Source organism: Capricornis sumatraensis, chromosome 4 (assembly GCF_032405125.1).
Source record: "Capricornis sumatraensis isolate serow.1 chromosome 4, serow.2, whole genome shotgun sequence".
In the NCBI taxonomy this organism is placed as follows: Eukaryota; Metazoa; Chordata; class Mammalia; order Artiodactyla; family Bovidae; genus Capricornis; species Capricornis sumatraensis.
This window is the reverse complement of record NC_091072.1, coordinates 147,871,374-147,897,326: the sequence shown is the minus strand read 5'-3', so window position 1 is coordinate 147,897,326 and position 25,953 is coordinate 147,871,374. Positions and strand designations below refer to the sequence as shown.

General features: G+C 56.3%; 3 protein-coding genes across 12 annotated transcripts in view; all 3 read right to left on the bottom strand.

Annotated features, from left to right (window-relative positions):
* Positions 1–75: 75 nt before the first annotated feature.
* IFFO1 (intermediate filament family orphan 1) lies at positions 76–12,558 on the bottom strand. 5 transcript variants are annotated; one of them, XM_068971057.1, is made up of 10 exons: positions 11,786–12,558; positions 8,064–8,124; positions 7,875–7,970; positions 6,866–7,006; positions 6,636–6,641; positions 5,088–5,242; positions 4,873–4,993; positions 4,494–4,586; positions 1,469–1,599; positions 76–1,021 (listed from the first exon to the last, which is right to left on the bottom strand). In XM_068971057.1, the coding sequence occupies exons 1-10, from the start codon at positions 12,556–12,558 to the stop codon at positions 913–915; spliced, it is 1,686 nt and encodes a 561-aa protein (XP_068827158.1). In that variant the 3' UTR covers positions 76–912. The 5 variants fall into 5 exon arrangements, with proteins under 5 accessions (XP_068827158.1, XP_068827154.1, XP_068827155.1 ...); XM_068971053.1 differs by lacking the exon at positions 6,636–6,641 and having other exon boundaries at positions 4,494–4,589; positions 5,088–5,266; positions 6,857–7,006; XM_068971054.1 differs by lacking the exon at positions 6,636–6,641 and having other exon boundaries at positions 4,494–4,589; positions 6,857–7,006.
* Positions 12,559–13,138: 580 nt separating this feature from the next.
* NOP2 (NOP2 nucleolar protein) lies at positions 13,139–21,837 on the bottom strand. Of its 2 annotated transcripts, none has more exons than XM_068971339.1 (16): positions 21,764–21,837; positions 21,391–21,500; positions 19,934–19,979; positions 19,668–19,756; positions 19,254–19,489; positions 18,280–18,335; positions 17,999–18,156; positions 17,631–17,884; positions 17,450–17,539; positions 16,597–16,684; positions 16,380–16,520; positions 15,748–15,887; positions 15,531–15,620; positions 15,292–15,414; positions 14,959–15,187; positions 13,139–13,852 (listed from the first exon to the last, which is right to left on the bottom strand). In XM_068971339.1, the coding sequence occupies exons 2-16, from the start codon at positions 21,494–21,496 to the stop codon at positions 13,182–13,184; spliced, it is 2,517 nt and encodes an 838-aa protein (XP_068827440.1). In that variant the 5' UTR covers positions 21,497–21,500; positions 21,764–21,837; the 3' UTR covers positions 13,139–13,181. The 2 variants fall into 2 exon arrangements, with proteins under 2 accessions (XP_068827440.1, XP_068827441.1); XM_068971340.1 differs by having other exon boundaries at positions 17,685–17,884.
* Positions 21,838–22,730: 893 nt separating this feature from the next.
* Positions 22,731–25,953, bottom strand: part of CHD4 (chromodomain helicase DNA binding protein 4) — a 29,438-nt gene continuing 26,215 nt past the window's right edge. For 3 of the 5 annotated variants that reach the window (XM_068971334.1, XM_068971336.1, XM_068971337.1), the window contains exons 38-40: positions 24,291–24,489; positions 23,438–23,601; positions 22,731–23,254 (exon numbers count right to left, since the gene is read on the bottom strand). In XM_068971334.1, coding sequence (XP_068827435.1) covers positions 23,237–23,254; positions 23,438–23,601; positions 24,291–24,489 — 381 coding nt within the window. In that variant the 3' untranslated portion in view covers positions 22,731–23,236. The remainder of the gene's footprint in view (positions 23,255–23,437; positions 23,602–24,290; positions 24,490–25,953) is intronic. The other 2 variants (XM_068971335.1, XM_068971338.1) reach the window with 1 other exon arrangement.

Sequence of the window (25,953 nt, the reverse complement as noted above, 5' to 3'; positions counted from 1 at the left end):
CTCCGCCCAGTCTGCCTCAGGCAGTGGCGCGGAGGGACCCTCGGTGTCGCTGCCCCAGTTCTCCAAGCTTCTCTGAGTCTGGGACGTCTTCTTACTCAGCCTGTTGGGTCTCCGTGTGTGAGACACAGAGGACACCCGCAGCTGATGCTTGAAGAAACCGAGACCCTGAGCACACGTGTGCACGCACACATCCATGCATGCCCACCCACTCCCACACACGCAGTTTCAACTTTTCTGCCACCTGGTGGTGACGGACACAAACGAGCTTCTGTCTCTTTCTCTCCACAGCACTGCACCCAGTCAGCCCAAAAGCTGCCTTGCCCAGACGCACTAAGGTCCTTATAACGTGTGGCACTTCCCACGAGGGAAAGGGCAGAGCCACGTCACTGCTGTCGACGGGCAGCTGGCCGTGAGCACTTGAACAGGGAGGAAGGCGAACCCTGCCCAGACCCACTCAGTCTGCCTGCAATACGGAGGGCCTCTTTGCTGCACAAGCCACGGAAGGTCTGGCCTCCTCCCCTTCATACCGGTGCCTGGGCCAGTTAGCACCAGTATGGAATCAAGACGGCCAGCTGGCCCCCACGCCACAGGGAAGGAAGGACAATCACACTGCTTACTCGGTGGAGAGGGCAAGGGGCCATGAGCGCTCCGGCATTAGAGGCGGGAAAGCAGCAGACAGCCACGTGGAGGCAGGAGGGCCGGCTGTGCAGGGAGTGGCCTGGGAAGGGCAGCCAAGCCTTGCTCCAGATGCCCTGGAGCCCTGCAGGGGCCGAGGACCGAGGTGGGCAGCCGGGGAGCAGCGCCCAGTCCCCGGGGCCAGGCTGGTGCCGCAGGACACGGGCTTCCCTTCTGTGAGCCCCCGGCCCTCTGCTGCGGCGGGTCCCGGTGGGCAGGCCGAGCACAAGGAAGCCCCTATCTCATGGCGCCGTCGGAGGAGACATCGCGATCGGAGTCCTCAGCCTCGCTTGGCGGCGGTGGCGGCGGGTCGCTAAGCGGGACCGCAGAGAAAGCAGGAGACTTTCTAGAAAAAAACACCGGTTGTAACCTCGAGGCAGGGCAGGCGGGAGTCCTGAAAGGGCTGGCACCCCTGCCCATCCCAGCCTGATGGTGGTCAGGCGGGCAGGAAAGTAACGTCTCAGGCAGAGGAGGACCACGGGGAGAGGGAGTGGGGAGGGGAGGACACCGCGTCCCCCAGTCCACCCTGAGGGGGGGGACAGTCCCCACCTCAACCTGGGGACCCCGAGACGCTCTGCAACCCCAGTCTCTCGTCTATGGAGCAGCTTTGTGACAGTCGGGTTTTCAGCTGCCTTTCTAAGCAGGGGAACCGCCAGAGGTAGGGCATGGGGAGGTTTCAGCCAGGCAACCACGATGGACTCCTGCATCCTGCGTCTGCTGAGGGTGGGTCTCAGGGCTCGCCCTCGAGGGGCGCCAGGCACCGCCCCTCCCCACCTGCGCCCGGTGCCCTCACCGGTCCCCGGACTGGGTGATGAGCCGGCGGCAGGTCTCCATCTGCACGTCCAGGCCCCGCTTCATGCTGCACATCTCCATGTACTCGTGCAGGTGGCGGTTCATGTCGTTCTTGGCCGTGGCCAGCTCCAGCTGCGGGGGGCGGGCCGTCAGGTCAGCAACCGCCCCTGCCCGCGCTCGCAGGGGGCTAGCCCGCCAGGCCGTGAAGGAGGTGAAGGGCTCAGGTTCAAAACTAAACCAGCTCAAGGCAGAAGGCACTCGATACACCATCGTTCCTTCCACGTTCCCTGGGGAAGCTCGCCCACAACGGCTTTTGCTAAGGAGTCTGGTGCAAGAGGCCCGAGTTCTCTGAAGAGACTCACAGCAAGAGCAGTGAGGAGGGAGCGGAGGCCCTAGAGAGGCGGGATGTTCCTGATGCGCTTGGCCTCCTCCTGGGGTTCCCCACAGGGGCCTCTCTGGCCCATACAGCACTGTCCCCCACAGACAGGCCCCGCTCCAAGCTGGGGCCTACCCATCCCTGCGTGCACCCTCAAGTTGAGCCATTACTCAACTTCAAGAAGTGTCTACAAGACTGTCGGCACACGTGCCAGCTGGGCTCTGTGGAAAGGGGCTCTGCTCTCACCACCGATTTCCTCTCATTACTTCGCTCACATGTAAGCTCTTTTCAGAGACGATTGGAAGGACTGCCTGCCTGCCTTGCTGAGTATCTAACAGGCTACGAGCTGTGGCCCGAGTCAAGGACTGTTAGGTGTGAAAAGACGGGGCTCAGAGTCAAGGAAACACAGTCTCCTTCCCAGAGCCTGACTCTGCCCGCAGGCTCCGTGGTAGAGCTGAGAGGCAGGCACGGAGGCCGTGAAAAATCTGGGACGCAGACATTCTTGCTGCCTCCCTTTGTTCTGGCAACAAAGAACAGGGGCCAGAAGCGGGTGGGGACAGAACAAAACTGCCTGGGGTGATGTGCTTGACTGCCCGAGAGCAAAGAGAAAGGGTAAGAAACCACCCGTGAATGATCTGAACTGGGCCACAAGGATGGGAACTCAGACAGAAAAGGAAACAATCACAGGGCCAGACAAAGAGATGGTCAGGACAGTGACATGGGGCGAGATGGTGCCCTGGGTGGGTCAGGAGCCCCAGTGAGCACAACTTGGACCGCAGCCCTGCTTCCAGAGCTGGGGTCTCAGGCAGCGCCCCTGGCAGCAGCACGTCCAAGGGCAGGAGGCACTGACCGTTCGTTCAGTCCAGGAAAGAAGCAGGGTGCTGCCAGTGCTTGCCCAGACTGGCTCCCTCCTTCACCCCAACCCCGGCCCATCAGGAGAGCTGGTGTTAGAGGTTAGAGGTGAGCGCTGGGGCCTGCACTCGGGAGCCCAGCACTCAGTGGGGCAGCAGGAAGAAATGAACCCAACATGTCCCAGCAGAACATGAGGCTAGGATGGCCACCAGCCTCTACGTTTACACAGAGTTGCGGGAAGGAGATGACCCCAAAGGCCACACTGAAAAGCCTGCGCACGTGCGGTGGGGCAGGGCGGAGGGGTGAGGCTGGGAGCAGATTGAGAGCAGAGACCTGGGCCTGGGTCTCTCTCACCATCCAGTAATGGAAATAGTCTCTGCCTCCATCCCAGGGTCCCTGCAGACCCAAGTCACTGAGATAAAGGACCTCCGGAGCCCCGGGTGGACAGCCAGGAGCAACACCATAAAAAAAAAACACCAGCAGCAACAGCCTCCCGACCCCTCAGGACCTCCTAGGTGCAGTGAGGCGGGGGAGAGCAGGATGCGTGTCAACAGAGGGGTGGGGGCCCCCTCCCAGCTCTTCAGCTGGCGGCACATATCCAGCTGTACCTTTTCTTTCTTTTCCTTTTTCTTGGCTGTGCAGCACGTGAGATCTTAGTTCCCTGACCAGGGATCGAACCCATGCCCCTGCAGAGGAGGCATGGAGTCTTAACCACGTGACCACCAGAGAGGGCCCCCAGCTGTGCCTTGGAAACTGAATGTCAGTCTGGGAGTAAACAATGGGAGCAGGTTTTGCTTAAAGGAGCAGGGCAGCTGCTGTGTGCTGGGAGAATCAGGATACAGAAGATAATTCCTCAGCGGCCACCGCCTCGGAGAGGGCAGTGGGCCTGGAGAGAGACAGAGCGTTCTAGCAGCCCCCAGCCTCATCTCCAGAGTGCATGGAAAGGACCCCCTCAGGCTCCGGTCTCGGGGTCACCGGAATCACATGGCGCCTTGCCTACAGCACCCTCGTCCCAGGTGTCACACACCCTTCCTGTCAGCCCCTCCAGCCTAGAGTTTACGTTAAAGCACCAGCTCCACTCGCCAGCTCGGGAAAGTTCCTCCAGGTGAGGGAATGAGCATGGAGACGCCTCCACCGCTCGAAGGCTGAGCTGAGGCTGCGGCGAAGGTCAAGTTCAGCGGCGTGGACCCTGATGCAGCACTGACTGTAGAACAACCGTGATCACAGAGGCTGCGACGGTGCTCATTGCCAGACAGATGCCCCACACTCCACCTGCACTGTAGCTCACCTGACCTTCAATCGACCCTGAAGGAAGTACTGCTAAGACCCCACTTTACAAACAAAGAAGCAGGCTCAGGACTTTCCTGCTGGTCCAGTGGTGAAGAACCTGCCTTGCAATGCAGGGGACTCGGGTTTGATCCCTGGTCCGGAAACTCAGGTCCCACGTGCTGCAGAGCAACTAAGCCCACACAGCACAGCTAGAGGGTCCGCAGGTCGCAATGAAAGGTCCCATGTGCTGCAACCAAGGCCTGACACGGCCGAAGAAATAAAGATTAAAAAAAAAAGCAGGCTCAGAGAGAAGAGGCCTGATAAAAGTCAGAGTGGCAGGAAGTCACAGAGCTTAGATTGGAACCTACATCTGTCTGCCTCGCTCCCCTCCCCAGCCTGAGGTCTTCGGGACCCAGTGGGGAGATCCCCCTTCTCCTGCCAGGAGGCAATGGGGAGGCCCTGGTGTCCTGCAGTACCATTCACGACCCCCCGGGGACCAGGGCCCCTCGGCTTCAGCTCACAGCCTTACCTCAATCTGGTCAATGGTTTCCTGATATTCTTTCTCCCGGGTTTTGAAGAGGGACTCAGTATCTTTAATCACCTTTTCCAAACTATCTTCTGGCTGCTGGAGTGGAAAGGGAAGGTGGGGGAAGCAGAGAGGAGGGATGGATGGGACAGGGCGAGCCAAAGGGCAAGGCCAGGGAGGGAGAGAGAGAGACAGAATGAGGTTAAAGGAAGCTGGAGAGACTGAGGACGAGGACTGGGGACGAGGACTGAGGACGAGGGGGAAGCAGGTGACGGATGGCGGCCACAGAGGGAAGACAGAGCTCGGAGGGGCCGGCGGGTGGGAAGATGGGCCTGGCGCCCGGGGAGGAGGAGCTGGGGCCCAAGGCCGGGAGGTTGGTTACCTCTCCCGGGGCCTCTGCGGCGGCCAAGGCATAGCCCGAGAAATCCTCCCAGAGCAGCAGGGTCTCCTCCGTCTCCTCCCAAGTCAGGCTGTCACAGTCGTCCTCAAAATCATACTCCCTCCTAGAGACAGGGAGCCCGGGCGTCAGGGCGGCCGGCAGGGCGGGGGCTGCGGGCTCCGGCCGCGGGCAGGTGCGGGTCGGCCGGGCGGACTCACAGCTGGTTCAGCATGCGCTGCATCTCCTCGTTGATGCTGAGGGCCGTGCTCTCCTCCTCATCCCCGTCGGGGCGGCGCGGCCCGTCACTCTCCGCCAGGGAGGTGTCCTCCTCCACGGCCTTGCGCTCCCGCTTCCGCCCCCCCATGGACGGGACCTTAATGGGAGACAAGTGCAGAGACTACAGAGACGAGGCCGGGTGCGTGAGGAGAAGGGCGGGGGCGCCGGCCGGGAGGGAGGGAAGCGGGGACCAGCGGGGAGGGCGGGCGGACAGAGAGAAGACACAGTTACAAGACGGAACAGAAACACCAGCATCACCGAGACAGGCAGACAGACGCAGGTGGGGCCAGGGCTGCAGACGAGGAGGAGACAGACCAGAGACAGAGAAAACGGAGCAGTAAGATTGGGGGAAACGGCTGGCCGGGACCAGAGTGAGATGTGCGCAATGGCCCAGAGGAGTTCTTTTCTAAAAAAAGTCTTCTAGTGAAATGACTGAACTGAGAGGGAAGTTTCAGGCCGCAAGGAGGAAAGGGGCATGAAGTTGATAAAGCAGAACCTGAGTCACATCCAGATCTGGAAGCCAGAGGGGGAAGGGAGGGAGAGAGATGGAGCCAGAGAGTGAAAGGTGGGGGGGGGGGGGGGAAAGGGGAGGGAGCAGGGAGGGGAGGAGGAGACATGGGGCCAGAGAATGAGAGAAGTTGGGGGGAAAGGGGGAGAGATGGAGCCAGAGAATGAGAGAAGTGGGGGAGGGGGAGGGAGAGGGGAGAGGAAGGGGAGGGAGGGGGAGAGGAAGCGGAGGGAAGGGGAGAGGAGGGGGAGAGGGAGAGCCAGAGAATGTGAGAAGGGGGGGATGGGGGGAGAAAGATGGAGCCAGACAGTGAGAGAAAGGGGAAGAGAGGGAGGGGAGAGAGAGGGGAGGGGGAGGAGGGGAGGGGTAGGGGAATAGGGAGGGGTAGGGGAGGGGGGAGAAAGATGGAGCCAGAGAGTGAGAAAGGGGGAGAGAGGGAGGGGAGAGAGAGGGGAGGGGGAGGAGGGGAGGGGTAGGGGAATAGGGAGGGGGTAGGGGAGGGGGGAGAAAGATGGAGCCAGAGAGTGAGAAAGGGGGAGAGAGGGAGGGGAGAGGGAAGGGAGAGGGGAGGGGGAGGAGGGGAGAGGTAGGGGTATGGGGGGGGGGGAGAGATGGAGCCAGAGAATGAGAGAAGGAGGGAAGGGGAGAGGGGAAGGGGAGAGGGGAAGGAAGAGGAGAAGGGGGAGGGGGAGGGGGGAGGGGGGAGGGGGGACATGGAACCAGAGAATGTGAGAAGTGGGGGGAGGGACAGGGAAGAGAGATGGAGCTGGAGAATGAGGTGGGGGACAGGGAGGAGGGAGGGGAGAAGGGGAGAGGGAGGGGAGAAGGGGGAGAAGAAGGGGAGGGAGGGGGCAGGCGAGAGGAGGGGGAGAGAGGGAGAGAGAAGTGGGGAGAGCAGGAGGATGGAGGGGGCGCTGCACTGAGAGCCCGGGGGGTCAGGAGGCCCAGGGAGCTGAGAAGCTTGTGTGAGAGCAAAACTAACCAGCTTCTTCTGTGGAGGAAGCAAGAGAAGATGAAAGGCAGAGAGGAGAGGAGGCAGACAGGAGAGAGGGGAGGGGGAGACGGCGTTAGAGACAGCTCCAGACCCCGCCAGAGGCTGTCCCTCGCCCCCCAGCCTCGACCCCGGGGCCCGGCTCCGGCCTCCCGCGTGGGGCTCGGGCGCCAGCGAGGCGGGGCCGCCGGGGGCCGGGGCGAGGCGCCCACAGCCCTCACCTGGAACATCTTGATCATGTCCTCGCAGTTGCGCTGCTGAGCCAAGTCGCAGAGCTTGGCGGTGATGTCGATGCGGCGGCAGATGTCCATGTCCACCTTCATGGCCTTCTCCTGGATCTTCGTGTCCAGCTCGGTCAGGTTCTGTGTGGGGAGCGCAGGGAGCGGTGAGGGGGGTCCCACCTCATCACAAGCAATATCCCCTCATCAGCCCAGTCACATGGCTCCTGCTGGCAGAAGGCACCCCTTGACCTGGGCACCTCCCAGCGGTCTGCCCAGGATGACCGGCTCCTTGGCCAGATGACTCCCCTAGGGGATATGGGTCAGCGCCTGGTGCATAGACAGGGGGCTCCTCCTGGAACTCAGACTCCCAGAGAGAGAAAGAGAGAGACTAGTCCTCCGTGGCTCAAATGGTAAAGAATCCGCCTGCAATGCCTGAGACCTGGGTTCGATCCCTGGGTTGGGAAGATACCCTGGAGAAGGAAATGGCTACCCACTCCAGTATTCTTGCCTGGAGAATCCCCATGGACAGAGGAGCCTGGCAGTCTACAGTCCATGGGGTCATTAAGAGTCAGACACAACTGAGCGACTAAGCACACAGCTAGAGCTCTGAGCATTGGAGAAAGAATCATAAGAACAGTGTTAGCTGACACTCAGCCGCTGCTGTCCTGACTCTACAAACATCGTGACCTTGGAACCATCCTGCAAGCACTTGCTTTCAATCCTATCCCATTCCACAGACCCAGAGACAAGGCAGAGCAGGTCAGGATGTCACCCAGGGCCACACTGCGAGCAAACAAGCCCGGGCCCCATGGAGGCCAAGGGGACTTTCATTCCTCTTGAGTTAGGGGGCAGGCAAGGGGGAGAAAAAGGGAAGCACATAAAGTGGGACGCCGGGTGGTGAACGGGTCAAACTAGAAAGGCCTGCTCCCGGGCCTCAGGCAGCCCTGGGGCTGAGCCCAGGCTGGTGTGGCGTGGCACGAGAGGCCAGGGATGACCCGGCCACACTCACGTTGCTCATGAGCCCCTTGAAGACCACCAGCTCGGCCTTCAGCTGTTCCACCTTCATGGCCAGCTCCTCCTGGCAGGCATCAGCCTCCTGGGCTTCCTATGGTCAGAAGAAACCAACCGAGGTGAGCGGCAGGTGGGCAGTAAGCAGCGGGCAAAGGACGGTGGGGACGGCGGGTGGGGCGGCCCTCACCTCCTGGAGCTCATTCACGCGCTCCTGCAGCTGTAACCGCACCGTGTACTCCTCTTCCCACCTGCAGACAGTGAAGGGCGAGCACCTGGGTACGGGGCCCTCTCCCCTCCGCCCCCCACCCCCCACCTATCTGGCTCAGGCCGGGCCCTGGGTCGGCTTCCTCAACAGGAGGAACGTGTGGCTCCAGGCTGCTGGCCAGCGCTCAGCGCCCAGCTCACAGCTGCCTTCCCAGAACCTCTGGCCTCGCACCCAACTGTGGCTGCACTGTGCCCTCGCAGGGCCCATCCCGTTCAGGCCCCAGCCCGACCGGCTGTCCTGCCAGCCTTGACCCCTCCTCCTGCCCGCACCACCCAGCCCGGTCTCCCACCTTCGGTCCACAGATCCGGGCTCCCGCTCTCCTGCCTGCACCAGAACAGAGCTGCCCTGCCTCTCGTGGGACCATTAACCCTGTAAAAGCAGCTGCAGGACACACAGGGCATCAATGCCGTTGGTCAAGAGCCTGGTAGGAGGCGCTCGAAGTCCACCCCCACGAGCTCTGGAAACTGCCCACCCGGAGGCCCTCGGTGGGCTGCACAGAGGTGCCCGGGCACAAGCTGGGATCACTAGGCGTCCATACCCAGGGGGAGAGGGAAACTGGAGCATAGAAAAGTCCCCTACTAAGAGTGGTAGATGAGAACCACAGGTGGCACCTCCGGAGCTGCAGAAGGCAGAGCCTAAGGAGGAGTAGGCTAAAAAACACTCCTGACCGAGGCAGGGGCCTTGCCCAGGGCCAGGAGCAAGCCAGCATGTCCCCCTCTGCATCATGGAGGCAGAAGGGCAGTATCGGGGCAACACCCCGGCTTAGGGTTGATGTTGGCTGGACCAGCAGACTCCTCAGACCCCATTGACATAACAGCCCAGCACTTCTTCCCCATCCTGGAAAGACTTCTTCCAGACTGAGAAAGGAAGGGGAACTGAACCGGAAGAGCAGCTTTAATGCCAGAAAGGTGATTAGGAAGCAGCCTAACACACACAGAGAACACACACTCAGGCCTGGGGTCTGGTCCTCTCCTCCCCGCCTCCATCTCTCTTCCCCAGGCTCCTCCTCCAGGCCCATCTCTCCTTGCTCTCCTGTTCCTCACTCACATCCGCACTGCAGTATTCCTAATAATAACTCCTCGACATCACCGCGGCTGCCCCTCCTGAGTAGCTGGGTGGGGAGGAGGCAGGCAGCCTGGCTCAACCCGCCAGCTCACAGCAGGCCCGCTCCCGCCTTCCTGGCTCTGGGCCCAGCCCTCCCTGGCGGCCCCCAGTCCTCCTGCCCCTGCGCTCTGGCATTCCCATTCAGACAGCTAGGGCCAGAGAAGGGCCCCAGCAGCATCAGGTTATGTGTTTTCTTAGATAAGACCTGCAGCTTTTCTGGGCCTTGGCTTCTCCATCTACAACGTGAGGGCATGGGATGTGGTACCCTGAGGACCCTGGGGTCCTTGTGTCCCTGGAGGAAGCAAGCAACACTGACCAAGGGACAGTAACCCTGGAGAACATGCACCAGGAAGGGTGGGACTGTGAACTCAACTGTTTCAGGGAGAAACTCAAGGAAGTTAGGTAAGGATGAAGATTAATAAAATCTTACAGGATTTTAAAAAAAAATCTGAAAATAAACCATCTGGAACCTCACTAGAAGTCTATTCATACACCAGCCAGACTTTCCTGTGAGTGGGTTTATTTTGACCTCTATTCAAAGCTGGGCTCACTTATAAGGTTCTCTAAGCATGGGTAGAATTTGAGCAATTTCCATGTATTCGACATTGAGTGAACACCTTTCTTCCAAATACATAGCATCCTTGAGTGAAATGAGGAAGCGCTGTAGTTGGCCCAGGGTGATGCTGGAAAAACTGAGGCCAAAAGAGACCCACCCAAGGTCACTCTTGGCAGGGGAGCTGAACACAGAACTAGGAGGCCTCAGCTCTTTTTCAGTTCAGTGCTCAGACCATGCCCATGTCTTCCAGGCTACAGACCAGAGTCTGAGCCGCTGGAGAGAGACAGAACAAGGGCAAGGGGATCTGGGGTGGAAGAATGAGTGACTGCCAGTGTCACGTACCAGCCAAGCCTGGCCGTGGGGCCCTCTGCACAGCAGTGTGCTGCAGAGCCATGAGCTCATCAGTCCCGGAGGAATAACTCTTTGCTGCCCTGGACAGCTGGACCAAGGACGGATACTCCGCCAGTGAAAAAAACAAAACGCCCCAACAACAGCAGTTGTTCCTGTGGTTATGGATGTTTTCCAGAACTGTCCATGTTCCACTGCTGACTGTGTCAATTAACTCCTGCAGGGGCAGGGGGTGGGGCAGGGGCAGAACGGTTCTGGGTGGATCTAAACGACAGTTTGGGGATAGCTGAGAGTCCCAAGGACACTTAAATCACAGACAGCCACTAAAGAAGCCAGCCAGCATGAGGGCAGAACTCAACCTCAGAAAGTCTGCTGGTCTGTGGTCTGCCAGACTCTGGCGGGTTACAGATCCCTGAAGGTCGCCGCCAGACCCAGCAGTCATTCCCCAGAACATTCAGCCAGTCCCCACCAGACACAAATCTCCGCTTTACCAGGCTGGAAGGGTAATTCCCAGGGTTGTCCACAAGGGGTCAGAGTAGCTCATTAAGAGGTTAAACCTGAAGGCAGAGCCTCCCCCTGAGCCCTCATCTCCTTGGTCTTCAGTCATGGCACCTTGGGCACTAAGTCTACAAAGTGCTGGCTGTATTCAAGCTTCTGTCCTCACAGGCTGGTTATCAGGGGATCCCCTGGATGCAGCCAGCACTCCTGCATCGCGTCCCTTCCTTGGGCCCCTTGGGCTGCCCTGTCAGGGTTTCCTGCTGAGAGCCAGTGCTTCATTTTCAGGGAAACCGGGCTTGCCCCAGCTGCGCTGAGTGAGGCAAGCCATCATGGGTGTGTCCGCGTTTCCAGCTTCCTCCTACTCAGGTCCTTGCTACCCTCTTCACACCTCCTTCTGCACTTTCAGATTCCCCCCCTCCCCCGCCCAGCTTTCACTCACCCTGGGTCAACTACAGGCCTTTCACCTTTCCCTAGGGAATTCCCTCTTCCCCACACCCCCTTTTTTGATCAACTTCCAGAAATGTCCTGAGGGCCCCAGAGCCTCTCAGTAGCGGTGGAACTAGAGCAGGCATGGGCTGCTACCATGGACACTGTTTTGGAAACGCTGGGCAGTGTCAGGATCACCTCCTCCAAGGTTCAGCCCAACCCGCACCCCCCCTCCCCCACCCCCAGCTTCTCATGGCACTTAGACTCCCAAATTAAAGGTACATCTTTTGCCTCTAACTTTTGATAAGTATTCGGAGCTTATATCAAACAAAATCGCTCTGAGGGCTGAGGCTGGCAGGGGGATATAAGTAGTAGCCCAGATGCGACTTCTCAGAACAACGTCCCTTTTACACATCATAAAACCCCACAGTTAACACAGCCGTGCAAACGCTGTAGCCTATATGAAAAACAAGGGTTCCCGGCAGGATTCTGCTCCTAGACTCCTCCTTCCTGTCATGAGCCTGACTTCTGCATTCTCTGTGGATTCCAGTCTCATATGCGGACTTCCTAGCTCCTCCTTAAACAGCAGGAACTTGACTCATACTTACTCCTCCCTTATTCTTGGGCCCCAGCGGCTCTGTGTTTCTGGACAGGTAGCCGCGGCTGAGTGCAGCCTGAGCTGAGCCCCCGTCCCCACCTTCCAGGTCCCTACCTCCGCTTGTACTCATCCCGCTCGCGCTTCACTTTGGCCAGCACGTTGTAGAGCGCGCGGATCTCGGGCGTGATGGTGTCGATCTGGACGCCCACCCCGTCGGGGTGCACCCACGACAGGCCAGGCCCTTGCACCAGAGTGGGCTCCAGTCCCGGCCCGAGCCGGCGGGCGTGAGAGAAGGACCAGATGGTGCCGGGCATGAAGCGGGCCGACGAGGAGTAGGCGGTGGAGGCGGAGATGGAGGGCGCTGGCTGGCAGGCCGCGGACGGCGCGAGGGGGCCGGCCGGTGAGCGCGCGGGCGAGCCCAGGACCCGCGCCGACGGGGTGCAGACGGCGGCCGTCCGGGAGCCCAGGGGCAGCCCCAGGGGTCGGACGGGGCTGACGAAGCCGGTCTGCACGGCCTGGTCGCGGCGAGGCAGGCCCCGCCGGCCCTGCTTACCCTCCTCCAGCGCCTGCTGCAGCTGCTTCTCCAGCAGTCGGTTGCGGCGCTCCAGCTCGTGCACCTTGGCCAGGAAACAGCGGAAGCGGAGGTTGAGGGTCTTGAGCACGTTGATGTTGGAGCCCAGGTCGTTGCGGAGGGCCATGGCGGCGGGGGGCGCCGGGCCCGGCCCCGGCGGCGAGTAGGGAGCCGGGCCGGTCGGGGCGAGCGGCGCCGGGGGCACGTCCCCGCCGCCGGCCAAGTGGTCGCCTCCCAAGGGGTCCCCCAGCGGCCCGGCCAGGCCCTGCTGCTCCTGCTGGAGGAGGAAGAGGTTGGGGCCGAATAACGGATTCATGGCTGCGCCTTCTGCTGGGAGACAGAAACCCGTGCGGGAGCAGGGATGTTGGGCGAGGGAGGAGAGCCAATGAGACGCCAGGGGGACGCGGAACAGCCAATCAGACGGCTCGACGGGAGGGGCAGAGGTCATGGGGGCGGGGGAGGGCAGGGGGTAAGCCAATGAAAGGCTTGTTCGAAGGCTGGCACCTGGACAGAACTTTCCGGGTCTGGGGCTGAGCCCTGAGCCCAGCGGACCCCGGCCGATGCCCGGAATACAGACAGCGGCTGAGTGACTGAAACCCAGGTCCTCCAGTACTGCGTAGTTCTGGTAGCACGAAATCCATCTACATCCCTATTGCCCTGCTCCCTCCTAAGTCCAAACACCCAGCTCTGACTCCATGAATCTCCTTCCCTGGGTTCCCCGGAACTGACCTGATTTCTCAGTGCACTGCACTGTCCCCTCTTCTGAGGATCCCTATCTCACCCTCCCTCCTCTGCTCTTTTAAGCAGCAAAGCCAGTACCCACCCCCAAAAAACACACAGTGGCCAGAGACTGTAAAACATGTATTAAATTTCACATCCATGGTTGGGAAGCCATCCTCACAGAGGAGAGTTCCAGCCCTGCAACAATGGCAGTGTAATTCAACCATCCACTGAAGTCAGCGCAGGCTGGAGGCTGCCTCTGGACTGAGATTTTCTCCTCTTTGCTGGCGGGGGCCGGCTGGAACTGCGGGAGGACACGGTGGGAGTCTTAAGTCCTTTGGGGGTGCCATCCCGTTTCTGGAAGGCAGCTTTCTTGAAAGGTTGCTCTGCCACCTGATGCTTAACCTTCTCAGCCCCTGTGGTGTTTCCAAAGGGCTGGTCACGGTCCTCAGGCTTGGGTGTGGCCTGGGTCTTGGAGAGGGATGGTGCTGCGGGCAAGTCTGTGTCCATGGTCTTGGGAGGAGCACACTGCTTCCGGAAGGCAGCTTTCCTGGAGGACTGCAGTTTGGGTGACTGTTGCTTTAGCTTCCCAGCCTCCTTCGGTTCCCTGACCACTGCTGCTGTTTCGGGCGGCTGACTACTGTCCTGAAGCCTGGAGGACGCCTGGGCCTTTGTGACAGCAGACACAGTGGACAATTCTGTGTCCGTCCCTTTGGAGATGCCATTCTGCTTCTGGAAGGAAGACTTCTTGGGATGCTGCTGTTTCTGCAGCCGTTGCTTTGCCTGACCAGCCTTCTTGGTAGACGGGCTGCCACTCTCAGACTTGGGGGTCACCTGCCCATTCACGTTGGGCAAGTCTGGGTTTGTGGGGGTGGATGTCGCAGAATTTCCTGTGGTTAAAATTAAACAGTTTGAGAAATAAGACCTCATCACTGGGTCATGATCATCAGTGGAGCAGAAAAAGCAGAGATATTAAAGTAAGGAGACTTCCTGGGTGCCACCTCCTGGCCAAGTGTCCCACACAACAGGGGCAGTACCTAGGAGCAGATCACCTAGATTCAGATTACTTAGTTTCACCTAGCCTCTACTCAAGTCGTATTTGCAATCTGTAATAAAGAGAAGATACCATTACCCATCCATGGGCCAAAAGGTTTTCAGAGGAAGCTGTGCCCCTTGGGGGCCAGCAGGAGGTGAATCCTGAACAAACTTGAAGCACTGGGCTTCTTCTTTAATCAGAAAAGATGTTTTCTTCCATGCAGCTTTTGATGAGATGCAGACAAATAAGGCACACAGAGTAACTAAAAACAAGCTAGTCTTCATGAATGAAGACTGACATAGTCAATATGTATCTTTTAAGTTACAGCAAAAAATATATATATATAGGGTACTTTGCTGCTTCTTGAAGAGATGTGTTAACATGCAAATGCGACTCATGTTAAGAGGCATTGTTTATAGAGAAAAGTCACCAAGTTTGTGTGCAAAGAAGTCCACCTCTCCCTCGTGCAACTAAGCCTAGGGTGACATCCCAGGAGGCAGAGCCCTCAGGTTTGTTTCAGAAAACCCCACCCTGGCCTTTATGGCCCAGTCCAAACTCCCCAAGACAGCCAAGAAAACCATCTGCAATTAGTGAGACTGCAAAGAACTGATGTTCTGAGGAGTCCTGCGCCAGCCCACTGCTGAGGCTGAGATCTGTTACCAGGAAGGCCACCCCCGGCCAAGAAACCACACCCCTGCTGGAGAGCATTCGCTGCTGACAACTGCAGCCACCTGGCACAACTGAGCAAAGGGCTCGATCCACACAAACCCTTTAACATACCCAACTGGGGTTCAGCCCTGGGACCAGTTCTAGCTGGAATGAAAAGGATCTCTCACCCCAGCATTCAAGGGTAAGCTAGGGGGGGGCAAGGACCACCCTTCCCTGCAGCCACACTCCAAGGCCTCTGGAGGGGGAAAGAGCAAAGGTGGAGATGAAGAGAGCAAAAAGCAGATCACTTACCCGTTTGGGACTGGGGGATAGAATTGGAGAATTTCTTGAACTTGGCAATAAAGAAGCCATCCATGTTGTGGGTGTGAGGGTAGAAGCGGCGGGTGGAGCGCAGTGTGGGGTGGAAGCGCCTTTCCCGGAAGCGGGTGAAGCCCTCCTGGCCGAAGTCCAGGCCAGTGGGCACCAGGCGCACGTTTCTCTTTTTCAGGGCGTAGTCCACCACCCACTCGTTCTCCTCCACCTGATGTGTAGGGGAGACGGAAGGAAAGCAGAGCTGGAGTTGAAGGGGCGCTGAGGGCATGACAGCCCCAGGCTAGCTCCCTCCCGTGCCCCAACACGCCTCACCATGATGGAGCAGGTGCAGTAGACGAGGTAGCCCCCTGTCTTGGAGCTGGCGTTGACAGAATCAATAGCACTCAGGAGCAGCTCCTTCTGCAGGTGGGCACAGCGTAGGATGTCCTTCTCGTCCTGCCCCCAAGACAGAGAGACCCAGGCATTGGAATCCCAACAGGGGGCTTTGGGAGGAGAGTGCCGCTGGCTGCCCGGGGGCGCCCCTCCCCCAGCTGGTCCCCCACCCCCTGCACCTTGTTCGTCTTCACGGCAGGGTCCTTGGAGATGACCCCAGTGCCACTGCAGGGAGCATCCAGCAGGACTCGGTCAAAGCCGCCCACCACCTGGGGAAAGGGGAGGTGAAGAGGATATTTTGGGGCAATGGAACTATACTGTGAGCTTCTCAGGGGCAAGTCTCAACATCCTGAGGTCACGAAGTGGGGGAGGAGAGACGCCCAGTGGGAGCCCCACCTTGGGGAACTGGCGCCCATCGTAGTGGCTGATGATGGCATTGGTGACCCCCAGCCGGTGCAGGTTGCCCACCACACTCTTGAGCCGCTCGGCATTGGCATCGTTGGCGAGGATCACCCCTGTGTTCTTCATGAGCTGGGCTGAAGGGAGAAGGGCACGGGGCTCAGCTGCAGCTTTTCTGCCTCCACACCTGCTGGGCTTCCCCTCCCCCTGCCGGCAAAGCCTCAGCCCTTCCCCAGGAAGCCATGTTCCCCGCTGTCGACCCAGTCTGTGCTGGGCCCTGTGATGAGCAAACCTGCCAGGGTGGTTTTTCCATTGTTACTCAGCAGCCTCAGTTATTCTTCCAAGTTTAATTAAATGGTTACAAGTCACTGTATGTAACGGTTACTTGTGCACACATATGTAACTTTCACAATCCAAGCAAGACATAAAGGCCAACCTGTGCACCATCACCTCGCCCTTCTACAGAGGACCAGAGAACCAAGACCTTGCCCAAGGTCACGTGGGCAGGAAAAGGCACCATGGGGCTAGAACTGGGCCGCCTGGGGCTGTTTCTTGAGTGCCCTCAAGTCACTGACCCCACCCCCTGCTTCCTAAGGATGGGTCCTCGCCCTGCCGGCCCCTCCTCTTACCTATGTAGCTGGTCTTTCCTCCAGGGGCACAGCACATGTCCAGGATCCGCTCGTGTTCCTGGGGTGCCAAGGCCATGACAGGCAACATGCTGGAGGCCCCCTGCAGCATATAGTGCCCGGCCAGGTACTCAGGCGTGGCCCCTGTGGAGGAGAGCCTGCAGGTGACGCGCTGGAACGAGGGCAGAGGTGGAAGGGCTCTGGGGCGGGGCGCACTCACCAATGGGCACCGAAGAGTCATACACCACGAGTCCTGTCTTGGACCACTTGCCCAGGGGGTCCAGATTAACTCCACGATTGATGAGTGCCTAAAGGTTAAGACGGATGAAGGTTTTAGAACCTTGAAGTCAAGGCTCTGAGAGAGGCTGGAGATGTGAAGATATGGCCATGTCAGAGGCCTGTGGCACCACAGCCCTAGAGCTCAGTAAGGATGCAGTCGGCACAGATGGGAGAAATGAGCGGTTTCTCCCCTCCCTCCCCATGTCTCCTCTTCCTGGGCCTCAGGTTCTAACTCGAGGTCTGAACTCCATTCCCATGGAGCAGACTGCCAGCTCCTGCTCTTTCACCTCGTGGAAGCAGAACCCAATTTTCCCAGCGCCTCAGCACCCTTGCCATCAGTTGAACAGTGCTGGTGACGGCACTTTGAAGACAGCTGTCGGGTCACCTAGCGCCGAAGACACGCCACACACAGGGCCACACCACTGCCTCTAGACCCCAGGGTTTAACCTGGGACCCTTGGAAATGATGAGCTCCAAATACTGCTCGGGCCTGCGTGTCCTGTCTTTTCCTGCAGGCAGGAATCACGGTCTCACCAGCTTCCCCATGACTGATGAGACAGACAACTCCACCCGTCTCTCTGTGAGGCAGCACTTCCATCACTGCCCAGTCACAGGGAGCAGAGGCTGAGGGGACGAACTTCCCACTCCACACGGATCCTCGGCCCTGAGCCGGCAGGTTGACCCAGCTTGGCACCAGGCCTGTCCAAGTTCGCCCCCTGGATTGTGGCCGTAAATGATAAGGGTGGCATGCAGGAGTCTCTGGGCGCACAGAAGTTACCGCCTCCCACCTCTCACCTGAGCAAGGTCCCGGCGCCGGGTCTTCAAGGTGTTGGTCCTGAGGGTGATGGGCCGAGGCACTTCGTTGGCTTCCAGGAACTCCACCAGCTGGGACAGAGGACAGTGGGAGGAGGGAGTCAGGCTGGCCGAGGGGCTCCACCAGGAGAGCAGAGGGCCAGGAGGCCAGCTATCTCCTTACATGGGGGAACAGGAAGGAAACGCAGACCAGCATCAGGGACGAACGAGTGGGTACCTCGGACAGAGGGAAGAGGTCCATGAGCTTGCCCAGCAGAAAGTCGCCGTATGAGTAGTAAGTGGCCAGGTCCTTGCGAAGCCGCTGTAGGTATTCTGAGCGAGACCGACCCTCCTCCCTCTGAGTCCCAAAGTCACGCAGCACACCCACTATATCCTGGATGCGTTTGTGAACACGCTGCAAGTCTGGAGCTTGGGTATGTGGGCCCATTAAGGAACTGTTTCCGGGTGTGTGTGTAATGGCGAGGGGGGATGGCAGGCCTGGAAACCCCTTCTCACAAACACATCCCCCCACACCCTGCTCTGGAAGGATATCCTGCTCCACCTCCCCAGCAGGGGGCAGCAAAGGCTCCTCCTCATCCACATTGATCTGCAGGCCCCCTTCCGACTCCTCGTCCTCTCTGGGGCCTGACTCTGCAGACACCTGCTCCTCTTCCTCCTCTTCGTCAGTCGTCTCCTCGCTCCACTGGTCCCTGCACACAGGTCCAGGAGCAGGGTGGCTCACAGATCAAAGCCGACACCTCCTCCTTCCTTGAGCTTTCCTCCTCCCCAGCTGCCGCCTACGCTCCACCCGAAGAAGAGTTTCCACAACTCACCCAGCAACCGCTTCCTGGGCCTTCTGCTTTCGAGCAGCCCTTTCAATGGGCAACAACTGAAAAGAGAGACAAGTGGCTGGAGGTGCAAAGCCGACCCACCCACCAGCCCACAGAACACCTCCCACCTGTTTCTTTCCTAAATACAAACATAAGTCTTGCTCCCAGAAAGAAATACAGATTCTACAAAAGTGACTGTATGCTTGGCACGATATTTACCACTGTTGAAATAAAACGAGGAATTCAAAGCGTTCATTATATTGGTCTTCCCACACCATACCATACACAGGGTGGGGACGAAAACTGCCCTGAGGGTGCCCGTTTCGCCGTATTTCCCTACACACTTACTCTACGTCATTTTTCAGTTAAAATCACGATGCATTTTCAAGTTTGCTTCTTGCCTCTCTCATTCACAGTAAGAACACAAGCATTTTCACAGACATATTGGCCAAATGTTGATTCCACATATGAATGAACTTTAATTCACTTAAGTAAACCGGACATTTTGGAAGCTTCCAGACTTTTGGCATTATGGTCCACATGGACGGTGCCTGGAAACTTCAAAATGGTAGCTCTGTAGAGACGAGGGGGATGTGGGTGAGGGGTGCAAGAGGACACTTGCGCTGAATTTTGCTTGAACTTTTCTAATGACACAAATATATGAACTGTATAATACGTAATAACTCCTTATACTTTAACAAGTAAACCTGCCTGCATTCTGGATCACATTCCTAAGGTGGAATTGCTGTATCAAAAGGAAAATCTCATGTTTCAAAGTACTCTATCCCTATGGCTCTTCTAAACTTGCACATGTGCTGAGAGGAGGTAATCGGTGCTCTGAAACAGTGATGGCACACCAAAGTCCCTTTTCTCTCCTCAGGCTTACCCTCATCACTGAGAGACAGTCAAAGCAATCTGGAAAGACTCTAATAAAAGGCAAGGATCGCTTCTGGGAGATCCAGAGAGATGGAGCCCACCTCTTCATCGTCATCCTCATCTTCGTCCTCTGAGTTGGAGCCAGCTCCATAATCATCTATCATATCGGCATCACTGTCCTCGGAGCCCCAGAGGTCCTCCTGGTTCACCACACCGTCCCCTTCAGAGTCTTCCTCCTCCTCCTCTGCACTGCTATGAGTTGGTGCCGGGCGCTTCTTGCCTCGAGCAATATTAAATAAGGACAAGGCTTCCTTCTTACCAGGTGTCTGGACAGCTCCTGCAGAGACCCCAAAGGGTTTGCAGAATCCTAGACCGGTGGCAGCCACACACTGATAGAACCTGCCTCCCCTACGCCCGAGAATATCCTGTGGCTGTTCCTTTCAGGTCAGAAATGCTCAGCAAGTCCCTCCTTCCCCAGGACCCAGAGGAAGCACCCAGCTCTTATTTTCACTGACCTTTTGGTAGCTTCCCAGGCAACGGTTTGGCCCCAAGGGACTTATTCATCTCAGGGGCTTCAGCAGAGCTCAACCTTCTCTTGGCTGCCCTAAAAACACATAAGAAGTAGAAAACGGAACACACCTCCAGGCTCTGCCACCTCCCAGAGTGGGGAAATGTGACAGTCCCCAACAGCCCTTCCCATCAGCTTGATCACATGGGATCACATGTTGAAAGACGAGCAGGACCGATTTAATCCGTGTAATCTAGGTCTGGACACACTCACCTCTTTCGAGCACGACTTGACAGCCTTTTAGAATTTTCATCACCACCTGTTCAAAAAACAAACAATCAGAATAGGAGATTACAGGAGAAACAACTAGGATACTAATTAAAGGGAGTAAACAGTAAGCCACTCCACTGCGCTCTGGGGGCTTCCCTGGTGGCTCAGACCATAAAGAATCCGGCGGCAATGCAGGAGACTCAGGCTCGATCCCTGAGTTGGGATGGGGAAGGCAACTGCAACCCACTCCAGTATTCTTGCCTGAAGGATCCCATGGACAGAGGAGCCTTGCAGGCTACAATCCATGGGGTGACAGAGGATGACAGGGCACACACACCACGTGCTCTCCCAGAAGCCGGCCAACAGATGCCAAGGAGACGAGCTCCGTCTGGTTGTTCACCAACCAAATCCAAACTGGGCCTCCCTCCAGACTGGTTTCAATGGCATCAGCACCATTCTGGTAACACAAATTCTTTCTTCTGCTCTTTCTTTTACTCTCAACTAATCAGTTACCAGGGCTTCCCTGGTGGCTCAGTGGCAAAGAATCCACCTGCCAATGCAACAGACACAAGTTCAATCCCTGGCTCCGTCCCCTAGCGAAGGATATGGCAACCCACTCCAGTATTCTTCCGTGGGAAATCCCATGGACAAAGGAGCCTGGCGGGCTACAGTCCATGCGATCGCAAGAGAGTCAGACACACTGAGGCGACTAAACAATACAATCAGTTACCAACCACAGATTCCACAACTGCTGCCGTTCATATATTCTCTAAATAACTTACCATTTAAATCTCAGCTCTTTGATAATTATCAATTACGGACAACTGATAATTGTCTGCAAGTTAAACTCTCAGCATCCACTTTCTAAGCAGCACCTCTCTCATAGGACACTGCGGTGATATGAGCCCAAAGGGTTCAACACAGTGTTGAGCACTTGCCAACACCTCAATTAATCACATCTTTTATACAAAGATGCACATGAACTACCTGCCCCTTCTCCCCTCCCACCCTGTCTTCCATGCAGTAGACAACCAAGTATTATGCAGGAACCAGATTTGTGGTTATCGTCTCCATCTCCTCCACAACGCAGTTCACAGTGAGTGGACTGCCCCCTTCCCAACCTCCCCTTGCTACAGTGTCATCCATTTTTCCCAAAACCCAACTTCTTTACAGAATCTTTTTAAGCTATCTTAACTCTATGGCTTGCCCCCTCCTGGGAACTCCCTCAACGTTGAATCACACCTGTCCTTGCATAGCTTCTTGTGTCCCTGCTGCATCTCCTCTAAGTTCTAAATGCTAATCAGAGTATTTCATTCATACTAGTCTTCTAGTAAATCATTACAACGTTCTGTTCGAAAGGAAAATGAACACATAGACCAAAAAAACGAAAGAGTTAAGATATAAAGGAAGAATAACGCAAAAGCGGGAGTATCAGGAGGGGAAGCACGCCTGACTCTTACCTGCAGGCAAGAATTTGGCGAGTTCGGTCTCTGCACCTTTCTGTTTCCGGGCCTTTCGGCCCGGCCCGCGCTTCTCCTTCTTCGTAGGGTCCAATTTGCGCCCCATGGTCCTGGGGAACACAAAAACGGGAGATGGTAAACGTGCTGAAAGGGAAAGGCAGATCGCAGACGGTCAGGAAAGGGCAACGACTCCATCAGAACCTCGACTCAGCTGCCCCCTAGCCTCTCGAGGCCTAGCCAAACCTCCACTCCACGCTGAGCCCCAGGCCCTGGGTCCCACGCGCCAGGTGCCCCTCCACACGTCCCAATCCAAGTCAGCGTCTCACTCTCCCTCACCTGACTTAGTTCAGACCCGCCCGAAGCCTCGGCTCACCTGAAAGAGGAAGGCACGGAGTTCCACGTGCGGCTCGGCCGGGAGATCAGACACCACCCCACGGAAACGTCTCGCGCAGGCGCACTGCGCGCCCCGAAGTCCCGCCTCTTCCGGCCTTCCGGTCCGATGAGGAAGCCGGAACACTTGCTCGCCGGGCCGGCGCGAAGCCGGGCAGGATTCCAGAGCGGACCGCTCCGCTCTCCCCGCTGGCGAAGGCGGTGCCCACGAGGCGTCTTCGACTTCCCCGCCCTCCACTCCAGGGGTAGAGTTCATTTGGAAATACTGTACCCGGAAGCCGCCCCTTCCCCCTCGAACACCGGCGCCAAAGCTGCGCCCTCCGCCTGACGTTGCCCCGAGATCGGCGGCCCCCACGCCTGTGACGCGGAAACCCTCTTCCTTGACCGCAGGACCCGCGCTGCCTCTCAGGTAAGAGTCCTCTCTGACCAGGTTCCCGTCTTGGAGGTCGGAAGGCATCTCGTGTCCACATTTCACCCACGCAAGCTAACAGAAAAACTGGCTTCAGCCTTCCTGCAAGTAAACGGTGGCGCTCAGCTGTTAAAAATACTGTTCCAGCCCTGGTTCCACCTTCACAACACTGCGAGGAAGATCTTTTCATTTTATGCATGATATTTCTACAGCTTGGAGAAGCCTGCTTCCGCACGCTCGCAGAGCCGGGAAGCCACGGATCAGGTTGTGAACCGCGGGTGGCGGGGCGTGGGGAAGGCGTCCTGCCCGGAACACGTGTACAGATGGGAGAGTCGATTCTTACGTGGACTCTGATGATACAAGGAAACCCCTGTTCTCCAATTACAGGTGTCCCGGGGCTCCCGTCACTCACTCACCCACCTGCACCTACACCCACACTGAACCAGAGCACTAAAATACAAGGAAACTTTTATTTTCAGTTTTCATCAAGAAATTTTTTTTTATGCTTTTGGTTCTTTTCCTTTTTTTTTTTTTTCCACTTTATTTCATTCTAGCCACTCAGGGGCTGGAGCCGCTGGGTTCCTGGTATTAAAAAGATGCCAACAGAGGTAGCTGTGTCTCGCCCAGGGGCCCGGCCCACTGTGAATACCCCCCAAAAAGGAGAAAAGAAAACACAAAATCAACCAACAAAATAAAACGGAAGGAGGAAGAAACTCAGATCATTTTCTTCAAGCCTGGCGGGAACCCACAACAGTTCGTGTGTAACAGACAGTGTTACAGTGGGGAGAAGCCAGGGCCCAGAAGGCCAGCCCGCCAGCTCCCTGCAGATGGCGCCGGCGCTACTGCTGCAGTCTCTCCAGCAGGAAGGGCACCACTGCCCCTCACTCCCTCCCCTCCCCTAGTGCTCCGGGAGCTGTTCCTCTACAACTTAGAAGATGGGGCAGAAGGAAGGAGAGGGTCTCTCGGGCCCCCAGGGGAGAATCTGGGCAAGGGAAAGTGAGGAAGGTCACTGCTCAGCGGTGGAGGTGGTATCTTCCATCTGGGTCTTCACTGCTGCTGGGCTACCTATAGGAAGAGAAGGCCAAGGGAGTCAGAGTTCCGAGACCACAGCAACCCACTAGATCCCAAGAGGACTCACTGCTAAGCCCACCCCGCTGCCCAGCCTGTGAAGCTAGGGACAAACAGCAAAGTTTCCAACTTCCAGAATGGCTCTGTTCAACAGCTGGCCAGAGGAAAATGGTCCTATACCTGCTGTGGAGGTGGTTCAGGCGCCCGGTTTGCCAGGCGACTGAGAATATTACGCTCTGACATCTGTAGCCTCACAGCAACTGGGGGGATTCGGGCAATAGTGGCTGGGAGTCGAGTCACATCAGCTTTCATGTCACTCAGCAGTTCTTCTAGCTGTTTCAGAACTGCATGGGGAGAAAAAGAGGCGGTGAGCCGTGGTAGTCAAGACCCAGGTCCGTCCTCCCATATGGGGACCATCCCTTCCCCCTAGTACTTCTCAGTGACCGAGTAACTGATGTGCTGGAATACTGTCATTTGTCACCGAGTCACCTGACCTGGCTCCACCACATATTCTTATTCCTCATGTTCCAGTTCCAGCTGCCCATGATTCTATGATTTTAAAGTCACCTGTCTCTTGATCTCTACTGTCTTATTTCCTCCACTTCTTGAATAGTTATTTCCTTTTCTCATCTTCTTTTGGAGCTCTCCCTTCTTCCTTTATACCAGCCTTCTTTCTGTCCTTTCACCCTCCACCCCCCTCACAGTGTCTTAACTTTAATCAGAAACTGAATGTTGAAAGGGGTCTAGAACTCAACAGGATATTAAATCACCTGAAATGACCTCTAAACTACCACAGATGAAACTATGTTATTCTGCTTTGTTTCCACCTCCAAGAATTTGAATATGTTCGAGTTAAGAGGCAAAGAACTACTGTCCTTGATTGCCTCTAAGATGTCAGCTGCCTGATGAGGAAGGCGAGGATCCCCAGCATATCGTAAGCTCCCAGACAAAGGGGGTGGAGGAGTAACCGTGTACTGGAGAGGGGCAGAGCAGGAAGGAGGCCAGGTCGGCAGGAGGCAGGGGAGCCACTGGCTACCTTTGTGCAGGACTGCATTAGCTGGCTTGTTTCCTGCCATGGACTCCTTGGACAGGTGCTGATGACTCTCTGCCAGACACTCCACCTCAGCAAAGCGGGTGTTTAGGGCCATGGAAGGGTGAGAAGGGTCCTCTGACATGTTGAGGTAAGCTGCCCGACGCAGCTGCTCTTCAATCACCAGGGCTTGTTCTAAGAGCTGGACAAGAGACAAAGAGGAGACGGCAATCAGACTGATGCTCACTCTGCTTGCTTCTGATGGGCCTCTCAGAACCTCACAGGTGGATGTTCCCTCCCCCTCCTCTGGCAGTCCAGCATTATACTGCCTTTTTTTTACCCCTCTTTGGAGGTCTGTGTTTTTTAAAAGTTCTTCACTCTTACTGATTCATCCTTATACAAAAATGATATTCAATTTAGAATATAATGTATAAAGAATTCAAATCACAATTCCACCTCCAAAAGATACTGTTAATGTTAGAGGCTTTTCATTACATATGTTTTTTACTAAATTAGATTCTATATACGTATTTATATTACTTTCACTCAAAATTACATAGTAAGTGAAGTCACTCAGTTATGTCCGATTCTTTGCAACCCCATGGACTGTAGCCTACCAGGCTCCTCTGTCCATGGGATTTTCCAAGCAAGGGTACTAGAGTGGGTTGCCATTTCCTTCTCCAGAGGATCTTCCCGACCCAGGGATCAAACCTGGGTCTCCCACATTGCAGGCAGATGCTTTACCGTCTGAGCCACCAGGGAAGATAAGAATTACATAGTAAAACTCTTTATAAATAAAATATGACTTTAAACGGTTGCATGGCAGTCATCCTTTGGATGTAACTACCCTATCACTTCCCTGGTGGCTCAGAGGTTAAAGCATCTGCCTGGAGTGCGGGAGAGCCGGGTTCGATCCCTGGGTTGAGAAGATCCCCTGGAGAAAGAAATGGCAGCCCACTCCAGTACTCTTGCCTGGAGAATCCCATGAAGGGAGGAGCCTGGTAGGCTACAGTCCATGGGGTCACAAAGAGTCGGACACGACTGAGCGACTTCACACTCACACACTCACTTGTTTTACTCTTTAAAAAGTTATTCCTGTTTCTTTTCTTTCACCTCCGTATCTCACTCCCATTCCTTTTCTTCCTCAAATAGGCAATCCTTTTAATATATTTACTTTTTTGTGGGTTTTCTTGAAAATAATATTGTTTCATGTGTGTTTTCTAATTTACAGAATGTTTTTCTGTACACTATAAAATTCTGTTTCCTCCTTTCCTCACTACATATCTTTTTCAAAGGTCCATTTATGTTATAGAAATGTATTTTGTCGCTTCTACCTGCTGCTAAATGATGTGATGTTAATCCACACTTTACCTACCCACACACCCAGTGTCGAATATCTTTGGCTGCCTCCAGACCCCACCACCAAAACTCATATTGCAACAAACACTTGACATGTTGCCTGATGAAGCTGTGTAAAAGGTCCTTTGAAACACATTCCAAGGGAAAGAATGTTGATACTTGAGTTACGAGGCTTGTTTTACTCAATGATCCTCTGGTTCTTAAAAAGAATGAATCCATTAGAGATCAGGAAAAACGAGAGTATGAGAATAATGGACTGTTGTTTCTTCCATGAGACCTGTCTACATCAAGGTCTACTAATTTATGC

Excerpts from the sequence above, each read along its gene's own strand:
- IFFO1 (XM_068971053.1), bottom strand. The coding sequence starts at position 12,558 with ATGAATCCGTTATTCGGCCCCAACCTCTTCCTCCTCCAGCAGGAGCAG. Across the intron at positions 4,994-5,087 it reads CAGCGCATGCTGAACCAGCT|GAGGGAGTATGATTTTGAGG; the intron begins GTGAGTCCGCCC and ends CCCTGTCTCTAG. Across the intron at positions 1,022-1,468 it reads ATCACCCAGTCCGGGGACCG|AAAGTCTCCTGCTTTCTCTG; the intron begins GTGAGGGCACCG and ends GTTTTTTTCTAG.
- NOP2 (XM_068971339.1), bottom strand. The coding sequence starts at position 21,496 with ATGGGGCGCAAATTGGACCCTACGAAGAAGGAGAAGCGCGGGCCGGGC. Across the intron at positions 18,157-18,279 it reads GCCCAGGAAGCGGTTGCTGG|GGACCAGTGGAGCGAGGAGA; the intron begins GTGAGTTGTGGA and ends ACCTGTGTGCAG. Across the intron at positions 15,415-15,530 it reads CTGCCGTGAAGACGAACAAG|GACGAGAAGGACATCCTACG; the intron begins GTGCAGGGGGTG and ends TCTTGGGGGCAG.